General features: G+C 39.7%; 1 protein-coding gene across 5 annotated transcripts in view; it reads right to left on the bottom strand.

Moving 5' to 3' along the window:
* The window catches only part of LOC117400500 (ankyrin repeat and IBR domain-containing protein 1-like), an 89,937-nt gene that overhangs the window by 51,819 nt on the left and 13,364 nt on the right, over positions 1 to 24,754 (bottom strand). For all 5 annotated transcript variants that reach the window (XM_059022501.1, XM_034000565.3, XM_034000564.3 and 2 more), the window contains exon 2: positions 21,972 to 22,247. In XM_059022501.1, coding sequence (XP_058878484.1) covers positions 21,972 to 22,159 — 188 coding nt within the window. In that variant the 5' untranslated portion in view covers positions 22,160 to 22,247. The remainder of the gene's footprint in view (positions 1 to 21,971; positions 22,248 to 24,754) is intronic.

The following is a 24,754-nucleotide window of genomic DNA, read 5'->3' as shown; positions in this document are numbered from 1 at the left end:
TATTTTGTACAATATCCTCTACTAAAAAATCTTTTTTTTCTTATGAATTTCAAACATAGAAAGACAAAGTCAGCTAAAAATGTGCAATAAATCAATAAATCAATCAATCAGGGTGAATTTTTCAACAAAACTTTCAGGAAGTATTCTAAGGTTCCTCAGGTCATAGAATAACACGTTTTTATACATTTATATATCTTTGAAAACTCTAAGTAGAATACATAACAAAAAAAAATGCAATGTTAAAAAAAGGAGATACGTTTTTTGGACACAAATTCTAACACGCTACTGTAAAAATTTGATTTTTTTATTTATTTTTTTTGGTGAATTTTTATAGGAAGGAGTCAAATATAGCCAAAAAAAAAAAAAAACACAACCTGATCCTGGGGGAGCATCCCACTACAAAATGTTAGGTCTTCAAAAGGTGTCCACTTGTGATTGCTGCGACACTACCTTTCACACCAGTGGTAACCAGCGCGAGCGATGTGATAGGCGATGTGATAGGCTACAGTTTGTCTGGTTGTTTGCTGATGTGATTGTTTTGTATTGCTGGGGTCAGTATTTATTGTATATGGCGAGTTATCTGCTGTTATGGAACATAAACACCATAGTACAATAAAAATAGCTTATTAATTGTGTACAGAGCTTGTCTCTTGTGTTTTTTGCTGTCGGTATTTCTAGCTGATTTGGGAGTTATTAATTTTGTAACCTTAATCCGGTGGTTATTTGAGTGTTATTCTGTACCCAGATACACTCCATATAGAGCATCCGTTACAAGGCGACTCTCCCCTGATTTGTATCAGCTGGAAAGAAATCACACGTATGATAGTCCTGTTATACAGCTAATAAAATACATAACAGCTTTTCAGAATACTTATTTCAGTAAAGGTAAACTAATCATACACACCAGCTATATCCAGTTCCCTGGAAATGGACTGCCAGATGTTCTCTCTCATTGCCGTGTCTATCATTTTTGTGTCCTTTATGTACAGCTCCGGGTATATATTTGATATTGCAAAAAAAAAAAAAAAAAAAATAGACACCAATCCTATTTTTTTCGCATCACTGGTGTCATGGTGCAGAGTGTCTTACGACATATTGGCTTGTCACATCGCGTCTGATGTGTAGAGGCCTTTAAACTTATAAAAAGGTAGCTCTGCAACACATAGAAAGATAAAACAAAAACTACAGTAGCCCATTTCCTAGCTACAGTGAGGATTGCTGGAACACAATTTATGTGCTCTAGAGGCAGACTAATGTGATTTTCTTTTGTCTGTCAAACCAGCTGTGCATTAGAGCTAGAAAATTCTTGTAACACTATTTTAAGTTTTGATCTGAATCATATAATTAGATTCACTGCCAGTATGAGCATCAATAAGTACTTTCTCTTACGTAGATAGTGAACTGTACAAGAAACAAAGCATCCCCTGGGCATCGTGCAAGGAGAATTAAGACTGGTTTATAAAAATAGAAAGTAAAATGGATATGTGGATCTTGTGGTTGTAGAGTGAATGTCGATAGTGTATGGCAATTGGAACAGCAGGTCACCAAGACAGTGACATTTATTTACTACAATTTGCATAAAATGAGCTCCTCCACTGTAAATTCAATTTACAAGGTTTTATGAAAAATATGGCTACCAGTTGCATATTTTCTTTCACTCTACCACTTAATCTTTAGATGCAAAGCAATAATATACTTCAGTCTGAAGTTAATCCATTCAGTAGTTTACCTGTTTAATGGATAACTGGCAAGAGAGTTATGCGTTGTTTTGAAAGTATCCAATTTATATATATCCCTAATGGCTCTGCCTCAGCAGACTCCTTGTTATTACTGCCCTTGTTCACAAGCAAGTCATACAGTACAGTGCACAATTAAAACAGTAAAAACCATCTGAATCATGGTTTCTAATTTTGAGATCCACCCCAAGCCATCTGTCTAAATATACACCTAAAACATACAATTACAATGCATTTAATGAAACAGTCCTAACATCCTGCAATGTTTTGTTCATTTATCTTATTTTCACAACTATCTTGTTCAAGATTTTTTAAAAATTAAAAACTAGACACAAATTAGCTTAACTTAACTGTCAACCACCCGATTTATTTGTTCAGGATCAAGGCATTCAGGTCATGTTGCTAGGTAGAAACACAAAACCACTGTTCTAATTAAAAGTTTTAATTTGTTACTCTCAATACCCTTAGTTATTTTGAATATTAAACACAGGCTTTTAGGGTCTTGACTGACCTCCTCGCTATACTGCTTCACTGTTAACACTAGGGGTGCGTTCACGGAGATCATTCTGAGCAGATTCAGCTATGTGTGTGTGTAAATAGTTGTGTGAAATAATTGTGTGAAAATAGTATTGCTACAGCTGTGTATAATGGTATTTAAAAGAGGATTAATTTATCCTACTTTTTACATATCCACCCTTACTCTGGTCCCACCGCAGTCGGATATGCGACGGACTACTGTACTACATGAAACCCTTCCGCTCCAAGATGGTGCTTGTGAAGGCATTGCCCAGCAGAGGTCATTTGAAAAGGCCGTTTGAAGAGGCTGGTGTCGCCGTGAGGATGCCGGGACTCTGGGAGCCCAGAAGTAGGTCAGTTTAGGGGATGTTGATCGCAAACAGTGTAGAGAGGATTTGCGTAGAGTAGTAGGTTCCTGGAGCGGGACGTTCCTTTTAGTGGGACTAGCACTCACCATTTGTGTGGCTAACACTTATTTTTAGCTTTGTTTTGTTTTCTTTATTAAATCTGACACTAGGACTACCACTGCTGGTACCCTAGCGACAGACTGTGTGTTAATAAATCTACACGCCTATGTGGCATGTCCGCACCCACTGCTCTGTGTCTGCCTCAGTACTATTCAGTGATGATCCACGTATGCAACATCGCCCTGTTACACCAAATAACAACTTTTTAGGAGCTAAAGTTGTTCAGTAAATATAGCTCATAAATCCCTGCCAACCAACTTTTTCCTATCTGAGCAATACAGTGACAGCATACTGGATTGAACCCACAATGCCAGCTGGTAAAATACTAGATCCACCCACACATTATCTAAGCATGGGGGCCAGCTGGTGACAATGAATGGATAACCAGCTCTGCTGTCTAATCACAGAAATAAAGCAAAGAGGCAGCTGGTAGAACTGTATTGATGCATTCATCAGAATAATCTTCTTTATTCCCTTCTTAATTGCATCCTTGTTAATGGTCACTGGGAGTAACAGAGTTACGTTTGTTAACAGAACACAATGGAAACCCCGAAGTATTAAGCATTCACTGAAATTTGACCAAATCTACTGCAAACTCTACTTTAAGTAAACTTTTAAACGGTATGAAAAGAAAAAACCCAGTGCCTCTTGGCTTCTGGTAAAAAACAATATATTTTGAATCAAAAGCATCTGCACACTCCAAAAGATTTCCTTAAAAACATTGTATTGAGCAAATAGCAAGTGGTTAAAAAATCAGGACAATGAACAAATAAACAGTATTACAAAACATTTTACATTATAGTATTTATAGCAAATAGCATTCATCATTAATTATAATTAATTTCATTTATCAATTGATTTTTATATCTTCCAACAGTAGTAACTATAATTTGCACTAGCAGAATATAACATGTTAGATCTGTTTAATAATGTAATAAGTTATTTTAAATCTGGAAGCACTGCCAGCAAAAAAAAAAAAAAAGAGAAACAGAAGCATGCTTATGGGGGGAAAAAAAACTGCTTCATTTTTGACATAACCACAACTTTTGGGGAAAAAAAAAATCTTTCTCCTCTGTAAAAATAGAGCAAATACATCTCAGAAACAAGACAGAACTAGAGAATTGGACTCCATATGTGTTCTTGCATAGCTCCACACTATTTTTGCAACATTTTCAAATGTAAAAAAAAAAAGTTATGAAATGTTTTTTTAGTATTTACACAGGTTTCCCACAAAAAATATCATACATACAAATTTATATCAAAAGGCCAGCACACAATTATTTTGTAGGAAGGCCTTTAGTAGTTCAGCATATTTTCATCAATTGATAAACCAAACCTTCAGTCCTGGGTATTAGGAAAAGGGAAGCTAGATCATGAGGAGCAGATGATAAAACTTAATAGCAAAAGTCTACACACGCATTGTCTCCAGCCATTACTATTACACCCAACCATTAACCTATTTGAAAGAATAAATAATTACCTAATTTGTTCTTATAGTAAATGTCACCGTCTGTGTGATGGGGTACACCCCGCCCCTGTGTTTATTTGTATTTTGTTGTATTATGATTTAAACTGTATTATTTATGTACTGTTGTTTTAGGTTGGCAGGGAAGGGTTAATTGCTTCCCTGCAAATCACTTCACGTGTAGAATGTGCCTAAGTCTGACTGAATGATTGACAAGCAATCAAGCTCAGGCACAGCTGCATACGAGAGGCAGGAACCTCTCAGTCGACGATAGGTTTTTCAGAGGTGGAATGTAAGTGAAAATATATATATAAATAAAATAAAATACAATTGCTACTCGTGCTGGATAAGGACCAGCACGATACTTGTTTGTTTGCTGCTGTTAACCTCTGTTTTGGCCAGTATGCCTTTTTGTTTTGTGTATTGTGGAGTGTTTTGCTTTTGTTTAAATGTTTTATTTGTATTATTAAATAAATACGAGTGCATCTGTGTCTCAACCATGCAGTACTGCTGTTTGTTTCTTCCTGGTCTGACGTCACCACCAAGCCATCCTGCCCACAGTCTGTAAATTCCAGTCATGTTTCTTTGTAATGGAAACTTCTACCTTAAAGACTGTTTCCCAGCTCCTGTTGGGGCACCCCAGCTTGAAAGTAATAATTTTTAAAGCAATTTATTACTTCAGCAAATAGAACTTGATGTAGATAAATAAATCACCTTTATTTAGAAGCCTCATTGCCATCGAGTGCCACTTTATCTGAATCTGGTGTGCAGGTCTGTAGAAAAACAGAGCAGAGGTAGTTTCCTGTAACCTGTGTGAAGACTAAGTTTCTCGAGGCTGATGCTTCACGGCTCATGAAACAAACAGTAATAGTTATAAAACACTTCTGAAGGGGGCTCCCGAGAGACGCATCCAGTAAAGGCGCTCCGCGTGGAGTGCAGGATGCGCCCTATAGTCTGTACGTCGCAAGTTCGAGTCCAGGCTATTCCTTTGCCGACCGAGGACGGGAGCTCCCAGGGGGCAGCGCTCAATTGGCTGAGCGCCGCCTGGGGTGAGGGAGGGCTAGGTCGGCCAAGGTGCTCACCAGCGACCCCTGTGGTCTGGCCGGGCGCCTGCGGGCTTGCCTGTAAGCTGCCCAGGGCTGCGTCCTCCAACGCTATAGCTCTGGGTGGCTGCATGGTGAGTCTGCAGTGTGTAAAAACGCGGGGGGCTGACGGCACACGCTTCAGAGGACAGCGTGTGTTCCTTTTTCTCCTCCCGAGTCAGCACAGGGGTGGTAGTGGTGGGCTGAGCCTAAAAGTAATTGGACATTACTAAATTGGGGAGAAAACAATAAAAATAAATTGGAGATCACTAAATTAAAAAAAAAAAAAAAAAAAACACCCGTCTGGGTTATCATTTCCTGTCTTCGTTTTCAGTGATGAAAGCCAATGCCCTGATTTAAAATGTCCATCCTCTAGAACTACTTTAAATCAGCTTTGCCATCAAGACTTTCATGTCTAACATATGCAGCTGCACTTTAGAGATGGTATTTCAAGAATGTACTAATCCTCCATGCGTAGCCACGTAGTGCAGGGAGAACTGACAATGGCATATTTTCAGCCAGTTTACCTCAATCTGAATATAACTGATTCAAAACACAAGACCCAAAGGTGAGAAACAAGTGCTATACATATCTTTCTGCACTGTGCAATAATCAATTTATTTATTTATAGACAAATCTGTGTTTAATCATGCTGTATAATAAATACTGTATTCCCCTAAAAAGCTTATAAAAATGAATTGCCATTGCTACATTCCATTTTGCTTTTGCATTGTAAAGCTTTGGTGTCTAACAATACAATTATGCAGGAGAAAACCTTGGAGCAGCAACACAGTTTTGAGAGAAACAAATATTTAGTCAAAACTAAAATGTAAGGTTTATTTTGTGTGTTTGTTATTTTCCCTTTAAACCAAGAGCTTTTAACAAATAATTGTTCTAATTCTGTATAAACTCTGAATTGGGGCAATTTCAAGAGTCCAAAGACAGTTCACAGTGGTCCAAACCCCTGTGTCAACAAACATTCTCCAGTTATTTAATAACTTGGAAGGGCCATGTGGACCCTATTATACAATACTGATTTGATGGCATCAGTGTCAGATGAGAGAATTTACCTACATACAGAACATTTGCAGTACCTGCTAGCTAAGAGTATGTAAGAAGCAAATGCAGTATATTCACCAAGATTATTAACGACAGTTCCTTTTTCTATGTCATGTTGACATTAGTTCTAATAAATTACTCAGCAGTTCATGGTGCATTAGTTTAATCAATATTTTGTGCATCTGCAGTTTTTTTTTTAATCTAATAAAAAGGTGTTTTATATTAGATCACACACTGAATATCTGTTTCGGTAGTCCAGCACCAAAGTTACCATTAGCAAAAATACTAGTCTCACAACAGTAGTAGTCTAACTGATCTGAATACAACTTTGTAGAATGTTAGTTTGGTACAAACATGGTGCCCATTGGATTTTCAAAGAAAACCGATAAAAAGGCTATGATGATTTTGCATGTTTAACGGAATGGCTGCATGCTCGTTAATTTTGTTTTATGAAGTATAACTGGAGTGTTAATGGAGTTCAATTATCAGATTTCCCTCCACACATTTGACATGATACATATTCACTACAAATTCATTTTTGACCCTTAAATTTAAATTTTGCTTTGTACATTTGAAACATGTTTCAATCCCCTGTCCCCAACTGAAACAAGAATATATGTACTGTATTTGCCAAGATTTTGAACTCTTGTAGTTAACAAGGCAATAAAAAGTCAAGACATGCCAGTTCTCTGAAGACAATATTCTCCTTTTCATATCGACTCCAACCACCAAGTAACCAATTACAGTAGACTGAACAGAACTCCGAGTGCCATTTGGTTATTTAAAAAAAAAAAAAATTCATGTGATATACAGAATAGGAGTGGGTTAGAGTACTTGAGTACTCAAAATAATTATAATTACTTCAGCACTAAATTATTACTTGAGTACTCAAACATTTAAATAACATCTCTTCATGATTGCAAGTTCAATATATTGTAGCGACCCGGTAAGTTCAGGTTGGCAGACTTTTGTTTCATCTGGTCCTGCGCATTCACATTATCTGTACTGTTCTGGGGTGGGACCATACCACTAGTTTTGGTAGTGTGTGTTTGTGAGAGTCTGTTGGGTGCGGACCATGTCATCTAAACCCTCTTGCTCTGCCCCACCCATGAGAGCAGTGGTCTGCTCTCTTCTCTGTGTGTGAGGGGACTGATAGAGCCGGAGCCTGTGTGTGTGGAATAGAGCGAGCGAGAAAGCGAGCGAGTTTTTAGAATAGAGACAGAAGGAAGGATTTATTGTTTTTGTAGTGTGGTCCTGACCCAAACACAGACCCTGTTTAATGAATAAAGTAGTCTTGAATCCCGTCTCTGTCTCCTGCTTTCAGCCTCAAGACCAGGGGTCGTTACAACATTTTATTCACGTATACAACCTTAACACTAGCCACGGAAGTCATTTTCACGGGCTGAAGTTTTCAAATTTAAATTGCGCTGCGTGTCTGAAAGTTATGTGGTTGTCCGTTTATGGCTTTTCCTAAATAAATACCCTGACAGGAGTTTGAAAGGCAGGATCATGAAAATAAGGAAGTTAGCCATTTTGCACATTTTTTACATTGTATTTGGTCAGATTTCTTTGTGGGTTGTAGTAGTATATAGAGGGAGTCTGAGAGAAAAAATGACACCAAAGTTTGGTGCTGCTTTCATTTGTTTGGTGTGCAAGGTAATCAAACATGCAATCTTCAGGTGTGAAAGTTATTGCCCCCCCCCCCTAGTTAACTCAACCCAGTTAAAGGGATAATTAGGTTCAGCTGTTTGAGTACTTTGGTTAACAACCAGGCCTGATTTGGGCCAGCCCTGCCCAATATAAATCTGACTAACTTTGGCCCTTACCATCAGAGTGAAGTTGTCAGCACACAGGTTCTAGAGGCACATCATGCCACGAACAAAAGAAATTCCTGAAGACCTCCGGAAAAGTCTGGAAAGGGTTACAAAGCCATTTCTAAGGCTCTTTGGCTCCACCTAACCACAGTCAGAGCCATATTGTCCAAATGGAGAAAGTTTGGGACAGTAGTGAATCTTCCCAGGAGTGGCCATCCTGCCAAAATCTCTCCAAGAGCAAGGCGTAAAATCGTCCAGGAAGTCACAAAGAACCCTAGAACAACATCCAGGGATCTGCAGGCCTCTCTCGCCTCGGCTAAGGTCAGTGTTCATGACTCCACCATCAGAAAGACATTGGGCAAAAATGGGATTCATGGTAGAGTAGCAAGGCGGAAACCATTGCTCACTAAGAAGAACATGAATGCTCGTCTCAAGTTTGCCAAAAAGCACCTGGATGATCCTCAAGAGTTCTGGAACAATGTTCTATGGACAGATGAGTCAAAAGTGGAACTTTTTGGCCGACATGGGCCCCGTTATGTCTGGTGAAAACCAAACACTGCATTCCACAGAAAAAGCCTCATAACAACGGTCAAGTATGGTGGTGGTAGTGTCATGGTTTGGGGATGCTTTGCTGCATCAGGACCTGGACGCCTTGCCATCATTGAAGGAACCATGAATTCTGCTCTGTATCAGAGAATTCTACAGGAGAATGTCAGGCCATCCGTCTGTGAGCTGAAGCTGAAGCGCAGCTGGGTCATGCAGCAAGACAATGATCCAAAACACACAAGCAAGTCTCCATCAGAATGGTTGAAGAACAAGAAATTTAAAGTTTTGGAATGGCCTAGTCAAAGTCCAGACCTAAACCCCATTGAGATGTTGTGGCAGGACCTGAAAACCCACAAATGTCACTGAGTTGAAGCAGTTCTGCATGGAGGAGTGGGCCAAAATTCCTCCACGGCGCTGTGAGAGACTAATCAATAACTACAGGAAGCGTTTGGTTGCAGTTATTGCTGCTAAAGGTGGCATAACCAGTTATTGAGTCTAAGGGGACGATTACTTTTTTGGGTGCTGCATAACTTTCTTTAATAAATAAATGAAATATGTATCAAATGTTTCTTATTTGTTCACTCAGGGTCCCTTTTAGCTAACATTAGGTTTTGGTTGAAGATCTGATAACATTCAGTGTCAAAAATGCAGAAAATCAGACAGGGGGGAAATACTTTTTCACGGCACTGTATGTATATATATATATATATACAGTACTGTGCAAAAGTTTTAGGCAGGTGTGAAAAAATGCTGTAAAGTAAGAATGCTTTAAAAAATAGACATGTTAATAGATTATATTTATCAATTAACTAAATGCAAAGTGAGTGAACAGAAGAAAAATCTAAATCAAATCCATATTTGGTGTGACCACCCTTTGCCTTCAAAACAGCATCAATTCTTCTAGGTACACTTGCACAAAGTCAGGGATTTTGTAAGCATATAGTCAGGTGTATGATTAAACAATTATACCAAACAGGTGCTAATGATCATCAATTCAATATGTAGGTTGAAACACAATCATTACCTGAAACAGAAACAGCTGTGTAGGAGGAATAAAATGGGGTGAGGAACAGCCAAACTCAGCCAACAAGGTGAGGTTGCTGAAGACAGTTTACTGTCAAAAGTCATACACCATGGCAAGTCTGAGCACAGCAACAAGACACAAGGTAGTTATACTGCATCAGCAAGGTCTCTCCCAGGCAGAAATTTCAAGGCAGACAGGGGTTTCCAGATGTGCTGTCCAAGCTCTTTTGAAGAAGCACAAAGAAACGTGCAACGTTGAGGACCGTAGACGCAGTGGTCGGCCAAGGAAACTTACTGCAGCAGATGAAAGACACATCATGCTTAGTTCCCTTCGCAATCGGAAGATGTCCAGCAGTGCCATCAGCTCAGAATTGGCAGAAAACAGTGGGACCCTGGTACACCCATCTACTGTCCGGAGAAGTCTGGTCAGAAGTGGCCTTCATGGAAGACTTGCGGCCAAAAAGCTATACCTCCGAAGTGGAAACAAGGCCAAGCGACTCAACTATGCACGAAAACACAGGAACTGGGGTGCAGAAAAATGTCAGCAGGTGCTCTGGACTGATGAGTCAAAATTTGAAATATTTGGCTGTAGCAGAAGGCAGTTTGTTCGCCGAAGGGCTGGAGAGCGGTACACGAATGAGTGTCTGCAGGCAACAGTGAAGCATGGTGGAGGTTCCTTGCAAGTTTCGGGCTGCATTTCTGCAAATGGAGTTGGGGATTTGGTCAGAATTAATGGTCTCCTCAATGCTGAGAAGTACAGGCAGATACTTATCCATCATGCAATACCATCAGGGAGGCATCCGATTGGCCCCAAATTTATTCTGCAGCATGACAACGACCCCAAACATAAAGCGAAAGTCATTAAGAACTATCTTCAGCGTAAAGAAGAACAAGGAGTCCTGGAAGTGATGGTATGGCCCCCACAGAGCCCTGATCTCAACATCATCGAGTCTGTCTGGGATTACATGAAGAGAGAGAAGCAACTGAGGCTGCCTAAATCCACAGAAGAACTGTGGTTAGTTCTCCAAGATGTTTGGGCCAACCTACCTGCCAAGTTCCTTCAAAAACTGTGTACCTAGAAGAATTGATGCTGTTTTGAAGGCAAAGGGTGGTGACACCAAATATTGATTTGATGTAGATTTTTCTTCTGTTCACTCACTTTGCATTTTGTTAATTGATAAATATAAACTATTAACATGTCTATTTTTGAAAGCATTCTTACTTTATAGCATTTTTTCACACCTGCCTAAAACTTTTGCACAGTACTGTATATATATACAGTGCCTTGCAAAAGTATTCAGACCCCTGACCAATTCTCTCATATTACTGAATTACAAATGGTACATTGAAATTTCGTTCTGTTTGATATTTTATTTTAAAACACTGAAACTCAAAATCAATTATTGTAAGGTGACATTGGTTTTATGTTGGGAAATATTTTTAAGAAAAATAAAAAACTGAAATGTCTTGCTTGCATAAGTATTCAACCCCCACACATTAATATTTGGTAGAGCCACCTTTCGCTGCAATAACAGCTTTAAGTCTTTTGGGGTAAGTATGGACCAGCTTTGCACACAGTGTCGGAGTGATTTTGGCCCATTCTTCTTGGCAGATTGTTCAGGTTGGTTGGACGACGCTTGTGGACCGCAATTTTCAAATAGTGCCACAGATTCTCAATGGGATTGAGATCAGGACTTTGACTGGGCCACTGTAGGACATTCACCTTTTTGTTCTTGAGCCACTCCAATGTTGCTTTGGCCTTGTGCTTGGGATCATTGTCCTGCTGAAAGGTGAATTTCCTCCCAAGCTTCCGTTTTTTAGTGGACTGAAGCAGGTTCTCTTGCAGTATTTCCCTGTATTTTGCTCCATCCATTCTTCCTTCAATTTTAACAAGATGCCCAGTCCCTGCTGATGAGAAGCATCCCCACAGCATGATGCTACCATACCTCACTGTAGGGATGGTGTGTCTTGAGGCATGGGCAGTGTTAGGTTTGCGCCACACATAGCGCTTTGAGTTTTGGCCAAAAAGCTCTATCTTGGTCTCATCTGACCACAAAACCTTTTCCCACATCGCAGCTGGGTCACTCTCATGCTTTCTGGCAAACTCCAGACGTGCTTTCAGATGGTACTTTTTGTGTAACGGCTTCTTTCTTGCCACCCTCCCATACAGGCCAGTGTTATGCAGAGTTCTTGATATGGTTGACTGGTGCACCATTACTCCACTCCCAGCCACTGAACTCTGTAGCTCCTTCAAAGTGATTGTTGGCCTCTCTGTGGCTTCTCTCACAAGTCTCCTTGTTTGAGCGCTGAGTTTTGAGGGACGGCTTTTTCTTGGCAGTGCCTGGGTGGTGTGATGCAGCTTCCACTTCCTGATTATTGATCCAACTGTGCTCACTGGGATATCCAAACACTGGGATATTATTTTGTACCCTTTCCCTAATCTATGCATTTGTATTACTTTATCTCTAACTTCTGTAGAATGCTCTTTGTTCTTCATTTTCCTTCAGATTCACAGCCTGACCAATGATCCTTCATCAGTGGGGTTTCTATCCAGAAAATGTGACAGCAACTTTAATGGTTCACAGGTGGAGGCCAATGGTAAGGTAACTGTGTCCTCGTTAGGGCAATTTCTTTCATCGGTGTAAACTGGGAGCTTCCACAGCACAGGGGTTGAATACTTATGAAAGCAAGATATTTCAGTTTTTTATTTTTCTTAAAAATATTTCCCAACATAAAACCAATGTCACCTTACAAAAATTGATTTTGAGTTTCAGTGTTTTAAAATAAAATATCAAACAAAACGAAATTTCAATGTACCATTTGTAATTCAGTAATATGAGAGAATTGGTCAGGGGTCTGAATACTTTTGCAAGGCACTGTATATATATATATATATATATATATATATATATATATATATATATATATATATATATATATATATAACTGTATATATAAACAAAGCTAGTCACAGCGCTTCAGCAGAAAAATTTCGATCAGAAAACTGCAACCTGGATTCTGTGCTGCTCCGAATGACACACGCAAGAGCTAATGTTTAAAATTTACCGTCATAATGACTGCCAGCACCGGTTTTAGGTATGAGTATAACCGTGGTGGCTCTAGTGTTAACGTGGTAATTTTTGTGGCGCACATGTAGAATAATATTGTGTGGCATTAGGTTTGAGTACTCCAAATTTTTAACGCTCGAGTACTCGAGCACTAAATTATTCGAAATTCCCACCCCTAATACAGAAGCGTTAATGCAAAACAGCCTCTGCTGCATTCACAAGGGGACATCTCTGTTTTAAAACAAAAAACATATAATTGATTCAGGCATGAACAAGGCAACTACAGTCAGTGAAAAGACGCCAGATACTGCCGGCCTGGAGCCTTGATAAAAGAGACAAAGTTTCAATTTCTGCTTGCCTTCTGTTAGCTTTGAACTAGAACTTCCAAATAACGTACTCTAAAACCTGACAGAAACTGGGAACCCAATTACAAACTGAAAAGACTGTTTCAAATGTTGTACAAATACTAAAATGGATACGGGTCCACGGAAAGATGGTCAACAAAAATGTTAATTAGGAGTCATTTGCCCACTTGCTACCTCTTTTGTTTATATGTAAATCGAAGTAATTTACATAACAGCCAGACTGCTAAATTGATAGCAGTAACTGTTTTTTTTATTTATTTTTTTTAAAAGTTGGGTATTGGCACAAAACATAACATATTTAGAGTCTAAAATAAGACTGCTCATCAGTTACTATTTGCTCTAATTTCTAATCCAGACTCATAGAAATGTCTTTTTGTAACTGTTTAAAAATATAATTACGTTTTTTTTTTCAGGCTCATGATGTGCAATTAACTGAACAGTTTATTTAAAAAGTTTTACCTTGAAATGGCCTATTAGCCATCTGAATGCATAATTGCCTTTCACTAGACATGCTTAATACTTGGAACCCTGCTAAGGGTTGTATAAGCACTGTAAATATAATATGCCATGGCCCAACTGAAAATATCAGATTTATTTTTATTCGTTAGACTGACCTCTTTGCAATGTACACATCCATTTGAGGTAGATTCCTGTTAACTGTACAGCCATTTGCCTAACAAACTTTCCATGTTTCAGTTACCCAGGAGATGGGGAGATTATTTTTTGCAGCAGATACAAAATCAGACATACTGTAGCATGAGCCAAACTCACTAAAAAAGGGTTTCTCATGAAAAGATTGACATGAGAGAATAACACTATACAGCACATTAAGATGAATCTCTCAGTACTGTCAGGAAAGCTTTTCAGGCTCAGCATGTATTCGCAACTAAGAGCTCTGTTAGAACACTACATTCTCTCTGATGATCCAAGTGGACCTTGACCTAAGGCTATTCAGTATATCATTTTGAAGTGAGCTTTATTATGGCAGTATTCTTACATGCAAACATATTAAGGCTAGGCTCCCCAGAATGGCCTTTTTATATTACCTTCCACTGGGGAGGTTGTTAAGTTGTTAACAATTTTAAAATATAACTATAATACTCACTTTTTAGTATTACAAATCAGAATTGCAATTACAAGTTGGTATAATGATTTAACATGTAAAAAGAATCAGTGATGCTATGTAGAATGCAACCTCAAAAAGGAACCAACCGGAACTGCCAAGTCACTATTTTTTTTCTATACTGTAAAACATTTTTACTGAAATCGTGATAGGAGGAGACAACAATCCACTTAAAAAGTTCCCTTGAATTCCCCACAGTCTTAAAAGTATCAATACATTATTCCTCCTTCATCCGGCTTACTATACAAAAGGCCTAGATCTTCTTAATGACCATTGATTAAATTAGAAAAGGATACATTACAGGCCGGGCCCAAGTTCAACAAAACATACTCAAAGTACAATTCCAGCCAGGTTTCTGCCAACCAAAAAAGAAAAACAGGGCCTTCAGCTAATTTAAAAAAGACTTTGATATAAAGAGCTTTCATTAATCACTGGAATGGAATTAACAATTCTCTTTGTGCACCAAGAAGCAATAAATTAACAATGAAACCTTTACAATGGTCTACATAAAAGTTATAAAATTATAAGAAATACAATATATTATACCCAACATTTTCTTGCATTTGGTCCTCAGCTCTAACCAATATAGGATGAAATGCCTCCAAATGTTTCAACTGAAAACTGGCACTCTATATTCATTGCTTGCTTCCAAGCTCTTGTATTTCCAAATGTAAATATTTTAAAACTGAAGGCATCCTGTTATCAACATGTGTAAAGACTTACTGTAGTCAAACAACCACATAAAAGTGTGTATTTATACACTAGTAAGTACCTGCTGCACATACCCGTATTAACTGCTTCACCCCCCACGCTGCCTGCTACAAACTTGAAAATCTCCTTTTTCAATTGTCGCTCTCTGACTAACACATCTCTGCTTCTCAGTGAACTTATAACCGATACCAATCTTGATCTTCTGTCTAGCTGAAACCTGGCACTCTGTAAACGACATGCACTCGCTGCATCTAGCCACCCCAAAGGCTATTCCCTCTTTGACAAACCTCGCCTCACTGGCTGAGGCGGGGGAACTGCTGTTATTGCTAATTCTGTACTCGCTTCCTCAGTTCTTTCTTTGCCTGCCTTTTCTTCATTTGAGCATCTCGCCATTAAGCTCCCTCTCCCATGTCCCTTACCCTTGCTGTTATCTACCGTCCACCTAAGAACAACTATGCTTTTATTGCCGAGTTTTCAGAATTCCTCTCCCTCTTCTGCACTTCTACTGACAAATTCCTACTCCTAGGTGACTTTAACCCTTTGCGGTCCTATGTCGGACCTGGTCCGACATCACAATTTTCCCTTTCCGGTTCAATATCGGACCCTGTCCGACATCATCAAAAAGACGCAAAACACAGGTCTCTAGTCGTTTTTTCTCTGGAAAAAGCCGAGAAAATCATTCAATGGCCGAGTGAGACCGATAGGAGCCGAGAGAAGCCGAAAAAAAAAAGGGGCGTATCTCATGAATACTGATAGACCCGACACCACATAGATAACACGGACATAAACAAACAAGATAGCTGCTTCCGCATCCAGCACTCAAAGAACATCACAGACATTTGCAGAGCTTTTTTTAGATGTTATAGTAATAAAATAACGACTTGGATCGCATTATTGAGGAGTTTGGTGATAAAACGAGTGATCAAGAGATGATTTATCGGTATGTACTATTTTTAAGAGGCGTTTGAAAAATATAGCGAACAAAGGGTGGGGCGGGGCTGGAGATGCAGTACTGAGTGTCCTGTTGATATGCAGTGCCTTTTAAACCTGTTTTACTGTGAAAAAAATACTTTTAAACAGCGCGTCTAAAATAAACTGCGCGTGTGAAAATAAATTGGACCTGACGTGCCTGATACGCGCTGAATAAATGGACCGCTAAGGGTTAACATTCATGTTGGTTTGCCTTCCTCCCCCCTAGTGACCGACTTCAACACACTTCTGGACTGTCTTGGACTCTCACTCTGTCAACGTCCCCACTCACAACCGAAGACACGCCCTAGATCTGCCCATCACCAAGGGCCTTGATGTCTCTCTCTCTCTGACCGTTTCTTAATCACTTAATATTAATCTCCGCTACTGATACTGTTGTCTCCTTCCGTCCCAAGAATCTGCTGAATCCTCTGAAACTCTCAGAATGTATCTCTGCATCCCCTCTAACTGGTACTCTCCCATCCTCAGTTGATGATGCAGTGACCCTCTACAATGCCATCCATACTCAATATCATTGACACTTTTGCCCCGCTTACGACCAGAAACGTCAAGAAAGATCGAAACTGGCCATGGTATACCCTCAAACTTCAACTACTTAAATCTGCCTGCCGCAAGCTCGAGCGCAAGTGGAGATCATCTGGACTAACGGTTCACAGAGAGATCTGTACAGACCATCTCGTGAGCTACAGACGTGCGCTCACCACGGCCAGGGTGAAGGTTGCCCCTCCTGCCCTCTCCTCTTTCTCTCCTCTCTCCATTGCTGATGTTTACGGCTTACTGTTGAAATGAACTACTGCCACATGCCCCCTGGACCCCTGGCCGACTAACTTTGTCCGTTTCTGTGCTTCTGATCTTTCTCCCTCCATTATGCACACTCTCGACCTGTCCCTGGACTCTGGCTCGGTTCCTGCTGCCCTCAAGCTTGCCCGAGTTACGCCGGTACTCAAAAAACCCTCCCTTGACCCAGCTGACTTATCTAATTTCCGTCCCATCTCCAATCTCCCTTTTCTCTCAAAAACTCTTGGAAGGGCTGTAGCCAGTCAGCTGATGAAAAATCTCACAGACAACAATCTGCTTGAATCTCTACAGTCTGGTTTTCGGCCACATCACAGTACTGAAACTGCTATGCTCCTGATTGTGAACGATCTCAGTGCTGATGCTGGTGCTCCCTCTGTGCTTGTCCTCCTTGACCTAACCGCTGCTTTTGACACAATAGATCATGGCATTCTTCTTGACCGCCTTCAGAAGTATGCTGGGATCTCTGGAACCTGTCTCTTCTGGATGTCCACTTACCTATCCAGACGCATGCAATCTGTCTTCTATGCTGGAAGCAGATGAAAACCCAGTCACTTGTGATGTCCCCCAAGGATCTGTTCTTGGGCCCCTTCTCTTCCATATCTACATGCTTCCCTTGGGTCACCTCATCCGCCAACACAGCCTCATGTTTCACTCCTATGCTGACGAAACCCAGCTCTACTTAAAACTTGACCCTGGAAGCCCCTCTGCCATGGTCCGGCTATCGGCTTGCATTCAAGACATCGAAGCCTGGATGTCTGCCAATTTTCTTCAGCTGAACACTAGCAAATCTGAACTCCTTCTAGTAGGATCTAAAACTCAACTTAAGAATCTAAATATAGCTGCCCTGAACCTCGGAAACTGTCTGCTGCTACCTTCCCCCACAGTACGAAGCCTTGGTGTACTTCTTGACAGCAACCTCTCCTTTGATGCCTCCGTAGTCAAATCTTTCTTCTTCCATCTTCGAAACATCTCCAGAGTCTGTCCCTACCTTTCCCTCCCAGATGCAGAAATACTTTGTCATGAATTTGTCTCCTTTCGACTCGACTACTGCAACTCTCTATATGATGGTCTCTTGGCACGCACCATAAACAGACTGCAGCTAGTCCAGAATGCCGCTGCCAGGATCCTTACCAGATGTAAAAAATGTAATCACATCAACCCCGGTCTTACCCAGCTGCACTGGCTACCTGTAAAGTTCAGGATTATTTTCAAAACTCTCCTGCTCATCTACAATGCCCTTCATCACACAGGTCCCGAGTACCTCCTCAACCTGCTGACCCGCTATGTCCTCCGACTCTGGCCTGCTTGTTATCCCCAAGCAAAAGTGTACCACACTTGAAGATTGCTCGTTTAGCTTCATGGTTCTGACTCTTTGGAACTCTCTCCCAGCTTTGATGCGTGATACTCCCACCGTCGCTCGCTTTAAATCAACTCTCAAGACCAACCTGTTCTCTCTTGCTTTCCATGCTCTTTAAGCCTGGTATTAGCTGCTGTGTTGCATGTATTATGTTACTATCATGTATTATGCACTTTCCACTGTATTTAATGTATTATGCTTTTTTTTCTGTATATCATGTATTCTGCATTTCTCTGTATTTAAAGTATTATGGATTTCTTGTTGTTACTGCATCTTGTAAAGCGCTTTGTGATGGTTGTCCAGTATGAAAGGCGCTATTAAAATAAATATTGATTGACTGATTGTATTTGGTCATTGTATAATAAATCGGTATGCATCCAAACATTTGCATAATGCCGCACTGCCAATGTCCAAAATCATTCTTCTGGAGCATCTCTTCTGAGCCAAAAACTTGACTTCAGCGTGTACTGGCAGATGTACCCGTGCATGTCCAATGAAGTGTTGTGTAAGCTATATTACCTCCACGTGGAAACACGCTAGTCTGTGTGACAAACATCTAATTTTCCATAAGGAAATTACAAACCATAATCAAAATTCAACATGAGAAGTAAAAATGTACAGTGTGAAAGATGTCTACTACACAAAACGAAAGCAGGTACAAACACGTTCCTTCCTTATAGAAAATTAGATGGACCATGTTTGTCACACAGACTAGTGTGTTTCCACACGGAGGTAATATAGCTTATACAATGCTTCACTGGGAATGCGCCGGTACATTTTAGAGCACATGAGGGTACATGCGGAAGTCATGGTTTTTGGCTCAGAAGATGGTTAAACTGGGCAGTTTATTTTACGTGAACTGACAGCATATACACCAGTTTATCTACAACTGAATCCATTCTGTCAAGCTAAGAGCTGAAATTATTGTTTTAAGACCCATAATAAAATGTGTATTGACCAGTTTCCATCCGTACCGTTCACTTGGTAGCAGCATGTGTAAATGGCACATGCCAGAGGTCCATCGATTAACAGAAGGTATCGTATCTTACAGGATGGGATATGCGAGGTTCTGCTGTATTTATGAATGAGTGTTTTCACAGATACATTTCCAAGATTTGGCCTTCAATAGATCAGACAATCGCAAATATATGTGGAATAACTGCTACAAAATATCAGGGTTTATAAAATTTAGAAAATAACCTCCATTAGCTCAATAGAGGTCTGGATACATGCATAACAGGTCCCCATATACAAATCTCCTTTAGGAGGTGAGGTGCAGCATGTTTAGGTGATGTTTTTTTTTTTCATTTTGATGTGTACTCATGTAGCAGCACCCTCCAATAAGCGAGAGTGTGGATCCTCTTGAATTGAAGTGTCTCAGTCAGTGAACAGACACACTTTACTCTATTATTACATTATTGTATTATAACTACTGCTATAAATTTCAGCCAGAACTTGATCCAGATTTTATCCTAAAGATAATCATTTTTGTTTAAGCCAAAACAACTTCCAGCTTGTCTGGCATTTTCTGAAAAAACACGGGGCTGTTTTAAATAAATAAATAAATAAATAAATAAATAACAAGGAATTAAACTTTAAACTTCATCATAATCCTGTTCAGTATTAGTATTACTTCTTCACTGAAAGTGCAAGGAATATCGCAATTAATTGCCAAGTAAATGTAGGAGACAGGATACTGTACACGGATATGGGCCCATGACACCATGTTTGGAATGAAATACTAGCAGCAGATCTGACTCCAAAAGACTCTGGGCAAAGTACTTTAGCTGCAGGATGTTAATGATATATACTGATGCAAAAAAGAAACACAACACTCAGGTCTAATGGATTTAATCAAATATTTTAAACCTAGATAGCAAACAAAACACAGAAAATGTGAACAAAAACACAGATCAAAGAATCATGATAGGTTTTCAGTATGAATTGTGACACACTGTCAAAATGAAAACATTACGAAGTTAGTATCAATCTGCACCAAAGACATTCTTGTGTTAAAGAAGATTCCTCCCCACATCACACTTCCACCGACCCACCGGTTGGCTTGAACAACGCAACAGTCAGCATAACGCTCACCACGACATGGTGGGCCAGTCTGGTGACCCTCTGCCTTCCAGGACATGGCCTGTCCCTCACAGAGTCAGTTTCTTGGTTTCTCTGGACTAGTCTGTTGATTGTTAAAGCAGAACATCTAATTCTCCAGGCAACTTCTCTCACAGACAGGCCGCCTTCAATCACGCCGATAGCAACCAGGTGATCTTCATTACCCAATCGGGGCATGGTCGTATCTTTTGCTGTTCTTGTGTTTAATTAAAATCATGTCTTTTCGAATGTCTATTTATACAGATTCTTAATCAACTCATTTTGGCAATTTTAACTCAACTACCAAATGTTGGAAAACATGAAACAAGAATTGTGTAGCAGTGTACTATGCATGCAGACTGGCAGAGCTACACTGGTGTTCTTTTCTGAAAAGAGGCTAATACTTGAGATAGCAGACTGCTTGTTCCAAAATGCACGTACTGCTGACAATTGATAAGGGCCAGTCACAGATTGACTGCCCAGCATTGACTGCAAGCAGGCAATAAATAACAGCACTATGGGCTGGAAGGTGCCAGGCTCCAAGAAGACTTTTAGAATGCAAAGCTTCAGCATAAAATCAATAGCAGTGCTACTGGACTGCCAGGACCCCAAGTAGGAAAGCGAGTCACGGAGGATTCACTCTAAAGATATAACAGAGTTGGACCAGAATGGGCCCCAGCGCTTTACAGACAACTGGAGAACATATCTGGCCTAAATTATCAAAAAGCCAGAATGGTCAAATGCGAGTTCAGAGTTTTTCACACTACAAGTTAAGAAACGACCCGGAAGTCCCAGTATTGTGTTTATCGTACCGTGAGTGTTTTGTTTGTTTGTCTCTAATTGTTACTTCTTGTTATTATTAGTAGATGGCTAACACGTTCCAGAGCTGTCGGCAGAGGCCAGAACTAACCCAGACATCACAGCACCTGTATCACGGTAAACTGCAGTGCGCCACGAGCACTACAGCATGCACCCAGGACTGGTGACCGTGTTTGTGCGTGTAATATTGACTGTGTTTATTATTTGGGACTGCAACTCTTTATTTAGAACAGTTTAATACACATTGCTGTGTATTGCCTGGGATTATTATTTACGGTCACCAGTACAGGATTATAAATAAACCTCCTTGCACTTTGAATTCTTGTTGTCTGCTTTCATTGATCACCGCATCACTCCTGCACCTGCACAATGCAAGCCACTTTGCCACATACACACAGACACACACACACACAATATATATATATATATATATATATATATATATATATATATATATATATATATATATATATATAATGAAAAAAATCATGTTAAGAGTTCATTTATTTTTTTAAGTAATATTTCCACCTGCTTGGTATCATCAAAAGTTTTATTAAACATCCGATGTTTCGGCCATCACTGTTACTTCAAACATGCCATCAGGGGTAATGGTGGAAAAAATATGGAGCTCTATCTTGCAACCATAAACGGTTCTCAATATCATATCCTGTTATGAAATGGGGTTAGTTTCGAGACATGGCCATGAAGTGGTCAAAATAACCTAAAAATGGTAAGATTGAATATGTACACTGTAAACAATCTGGTATTGTCTCATAAAGGGTTGATTAGTTTCAATAATGAAACTACTGTACTATAGTAAGTTAAATAACAAAAAATTGATTTTTGAATTGTGGCCTTTAAAAAGATTACAGCTACCGAGTTGTCAGAAAACACATAATGACAAGATGCACAGTGTCGCTGTGTCTTCTCACCTGAGCAGTCGACTCATGGCATGCCGAGCGGCATAGTGCAGGGGAGTGTTGTGTTGATAGGGTTCTCCATATGAGGTATTTGGATCCAGGGACTCCTTGAACTGCGGGTTGCTCTCGTACAGCTGAGAGGCCAGGGTCTCGTCTCCATTAATAAGTGCCTTGCGAAACTTAGTCGCAGTGTTCCCCATAGTTCAGCTTCCGATCAGTGCTGCTGGCACGTGCTTGTCCACCCCTCTTTAGCCAGTCGATGTGCAAATTAGCAACATGTTTCTTGTCCTGCGAGAGATAAAAAAGGAGATTTAATAATACTATGGCATTGAAATAAAAACAAAATGGCTCAATGGTAAAGTGAGATGATGTAGAGATCAGAACACTCCTCTTTTACATGACCTGGGTTCCTTTGTAAAGAGTTCTGGCAACTAATTGTGGCAAAATATGGCTGCCCAGTTCCACTTCAGAAGTGGAGCACTTAGTGTGTGGCCCGGTCTGATTTATTTACCATCTAACTGCTTCGTTGTCTGTTATTTCATATACAGTACATGTGAATATCCTTCAAATAACGTAGACCTATATTTAAATTTACTTTCATTTACAGCTTAGTAAAAAAATAATAAAAAAATACACATAACGTATACCACATTACATATAAATCACATATTTTATGATCATATATGGTATAAGGAGATCTAATTCCTGCTGTCCCCACAATTCATGCCAAAGCTCCTACCTGTAAAAAAGGTTTCTAGAGCTTCCTTTCTGACCCTGTCCAGCGGTGACGAGTAGCAAACCTTGGAGACCTCACTTGAAGCCACATGAATTAAACCACATGACAACTTCTGATGGCTCGACAAAGCACAGCCCGCCAAACTTATTTATTGTGCTAATATTAGACCTGCTGTTTCTACTGTATTATTGTAGCAGCTGCTCCTTAGGGCAACAGGGTTATATTGCACCACATGTGTCTTGCTCAATATCACTGTGGCACTGGTACTGTAGATAGAAGATACTGTACAGGAACTGTATTCAGCAAGAGGTGCATTTTGGTTTGACACATAGTTATCCCAGATATCTCAGGATGTACTGTAAATGTCAGTACAGTTTATTGTAATCACTCATGCAGAGACTGACAGCAAAAATCCTTTAACACAAATCTTTTCTGACAAGACTGTGGCTAACTCTTCATTTGTGAATAGCCCCCTGTTGCTTAGTCAAAAAAAGCACCTCAAGGTAGAACACATTAGTTTTTTGGTTTTTATTGTTACATGCTCCAGAAAAATGATTCTGTATTTCTCAATAACATTGTGGTACATTCTAGCAGTAACTGCATAAATACCCCTCTAGTTATTTCTTTTGGGTAAATTCAGTATGTTCCAGATGCCCTTTCTTCTGCCTCTGTTGAAGTGATCGGCTTTGAGTCAGGACCTTCACCAGTGGATTTGGCAGATTTTCAAATCTGAGCAGTTTTTCTTTAGCTCTATATTTAAAGTCATATTATCTTTAATACCAGCTATATCCTGTGTAACAGTTGAAACAAACTCGGTTATTTAACACAAAGCTGATAGCTTCCAATTGTAAGCACTCGCAAGTGAAAAAGAAAGGAGTAGTGGAGCTGTTTTTCAGCTGTCTGGATCATACTGTATTTACACAAAGGAAATAATCAGAGGGGTATTTATTCAGTTACTGCAAGAATTTATCATGATGAACCTTTCACCGTGTTGTGGTTTTGGGCCTCCCTCAAGAAACATGTAAAGGAGACCACAGAAATGTTGCAGCAAATTCTTCCCTCTGGACAAATATTTCTTGATGCATTGTACAGTATTAGAAAGAACACCCTCAAGAAGTTCTTTCTCAGACTGACACTGGATCACTCGATTTGGTTCATTTTTTCTGTATGCAAACTGCAGAAGATGCCCTTCCTCAAGCTTTCTGTTCTTCTGCACAATGATCACACAGAGTGAAACACAAGATGATGGCAATTGCACAGAAGCTACGTTGAGACTTTCCAGGTTTTACTACAGTATGACCAAAACAAGACACTTGAGCTTAAAAAGACAAACACCAGCAAAAATAGCAAGTGTTACAGTATCTTACAATGTGATGAATACTTTTCTAAATGGTTCATCAGAGCATGTACTGTTGCCAGGCCAAGTTTCTTTCATATAAGACTCGAAGGAATCAGCACTGACAGCATGATTGACAGTGCTGGGAGGAAAACAACACAGTGACTCAGAAAATCAGATGTTGTCGGAATCAACTCGCTCCCCCTTGTACCTCACGTCCCTGCAGCAACGCACACTGTAGCACTCCACATCACTATGAATGAAACAACAACTGAAGCTTTTCTATCACTTTTTCAGGGGTAACAAACGATGACCAGCACAGATAAAGCACTGCGTCACAAACAGCACTAGTGAAGCATTTGAATATAAAGTGTCATGCTAGAATGTCAAACCACAGGATGTGCTGTGCTGTATAAATCGTTCAAACAAAACATAACCTCTTCTTATTTTTCACACCAGGATTTTCCTTTGTTTTTCAAAACCTGTGGATGTGTTTTGAATCTCTCATTCCACCCTGTCTGTCACCGGCTGTCTAAACCAATTAGTTTATTTTCCAAAATAAGGATAGCAGTCACACATAGAAAATCAGGATCATGCAGCTATTGAGAGCAATGCATTGTTTTTCATTATTTTATTTTATTTTAAATTGAAACTGATGTGTCCTGTGTCAGAAATGTCAGTTTATTACATGTTTTTTTTCATCTTTGTATTTTGTGAAGATAT

Source organism: Acipenser ruthenus, chromosome 4 (assembly GCF_902713425.1).
Source record: "Acipenser ruthenus chromosome 4, fAciRut3.2 maternal haplotype, whole genome shotgun sequence".
In the NCBI taxonomy this organism is placed as follows: domain Eukaryota; kingdom Metazoa; phylum Chordata; class Actinopteri; order Acipenseriformes; family Acipenseridae; genus Acipenser; species Acipenser ruthenus.
The sequence above is the reverse complement of the archived record's forward strand: the minus strand, read 5'-3'. Positions and strand labels throughout refer to the sequence as shown.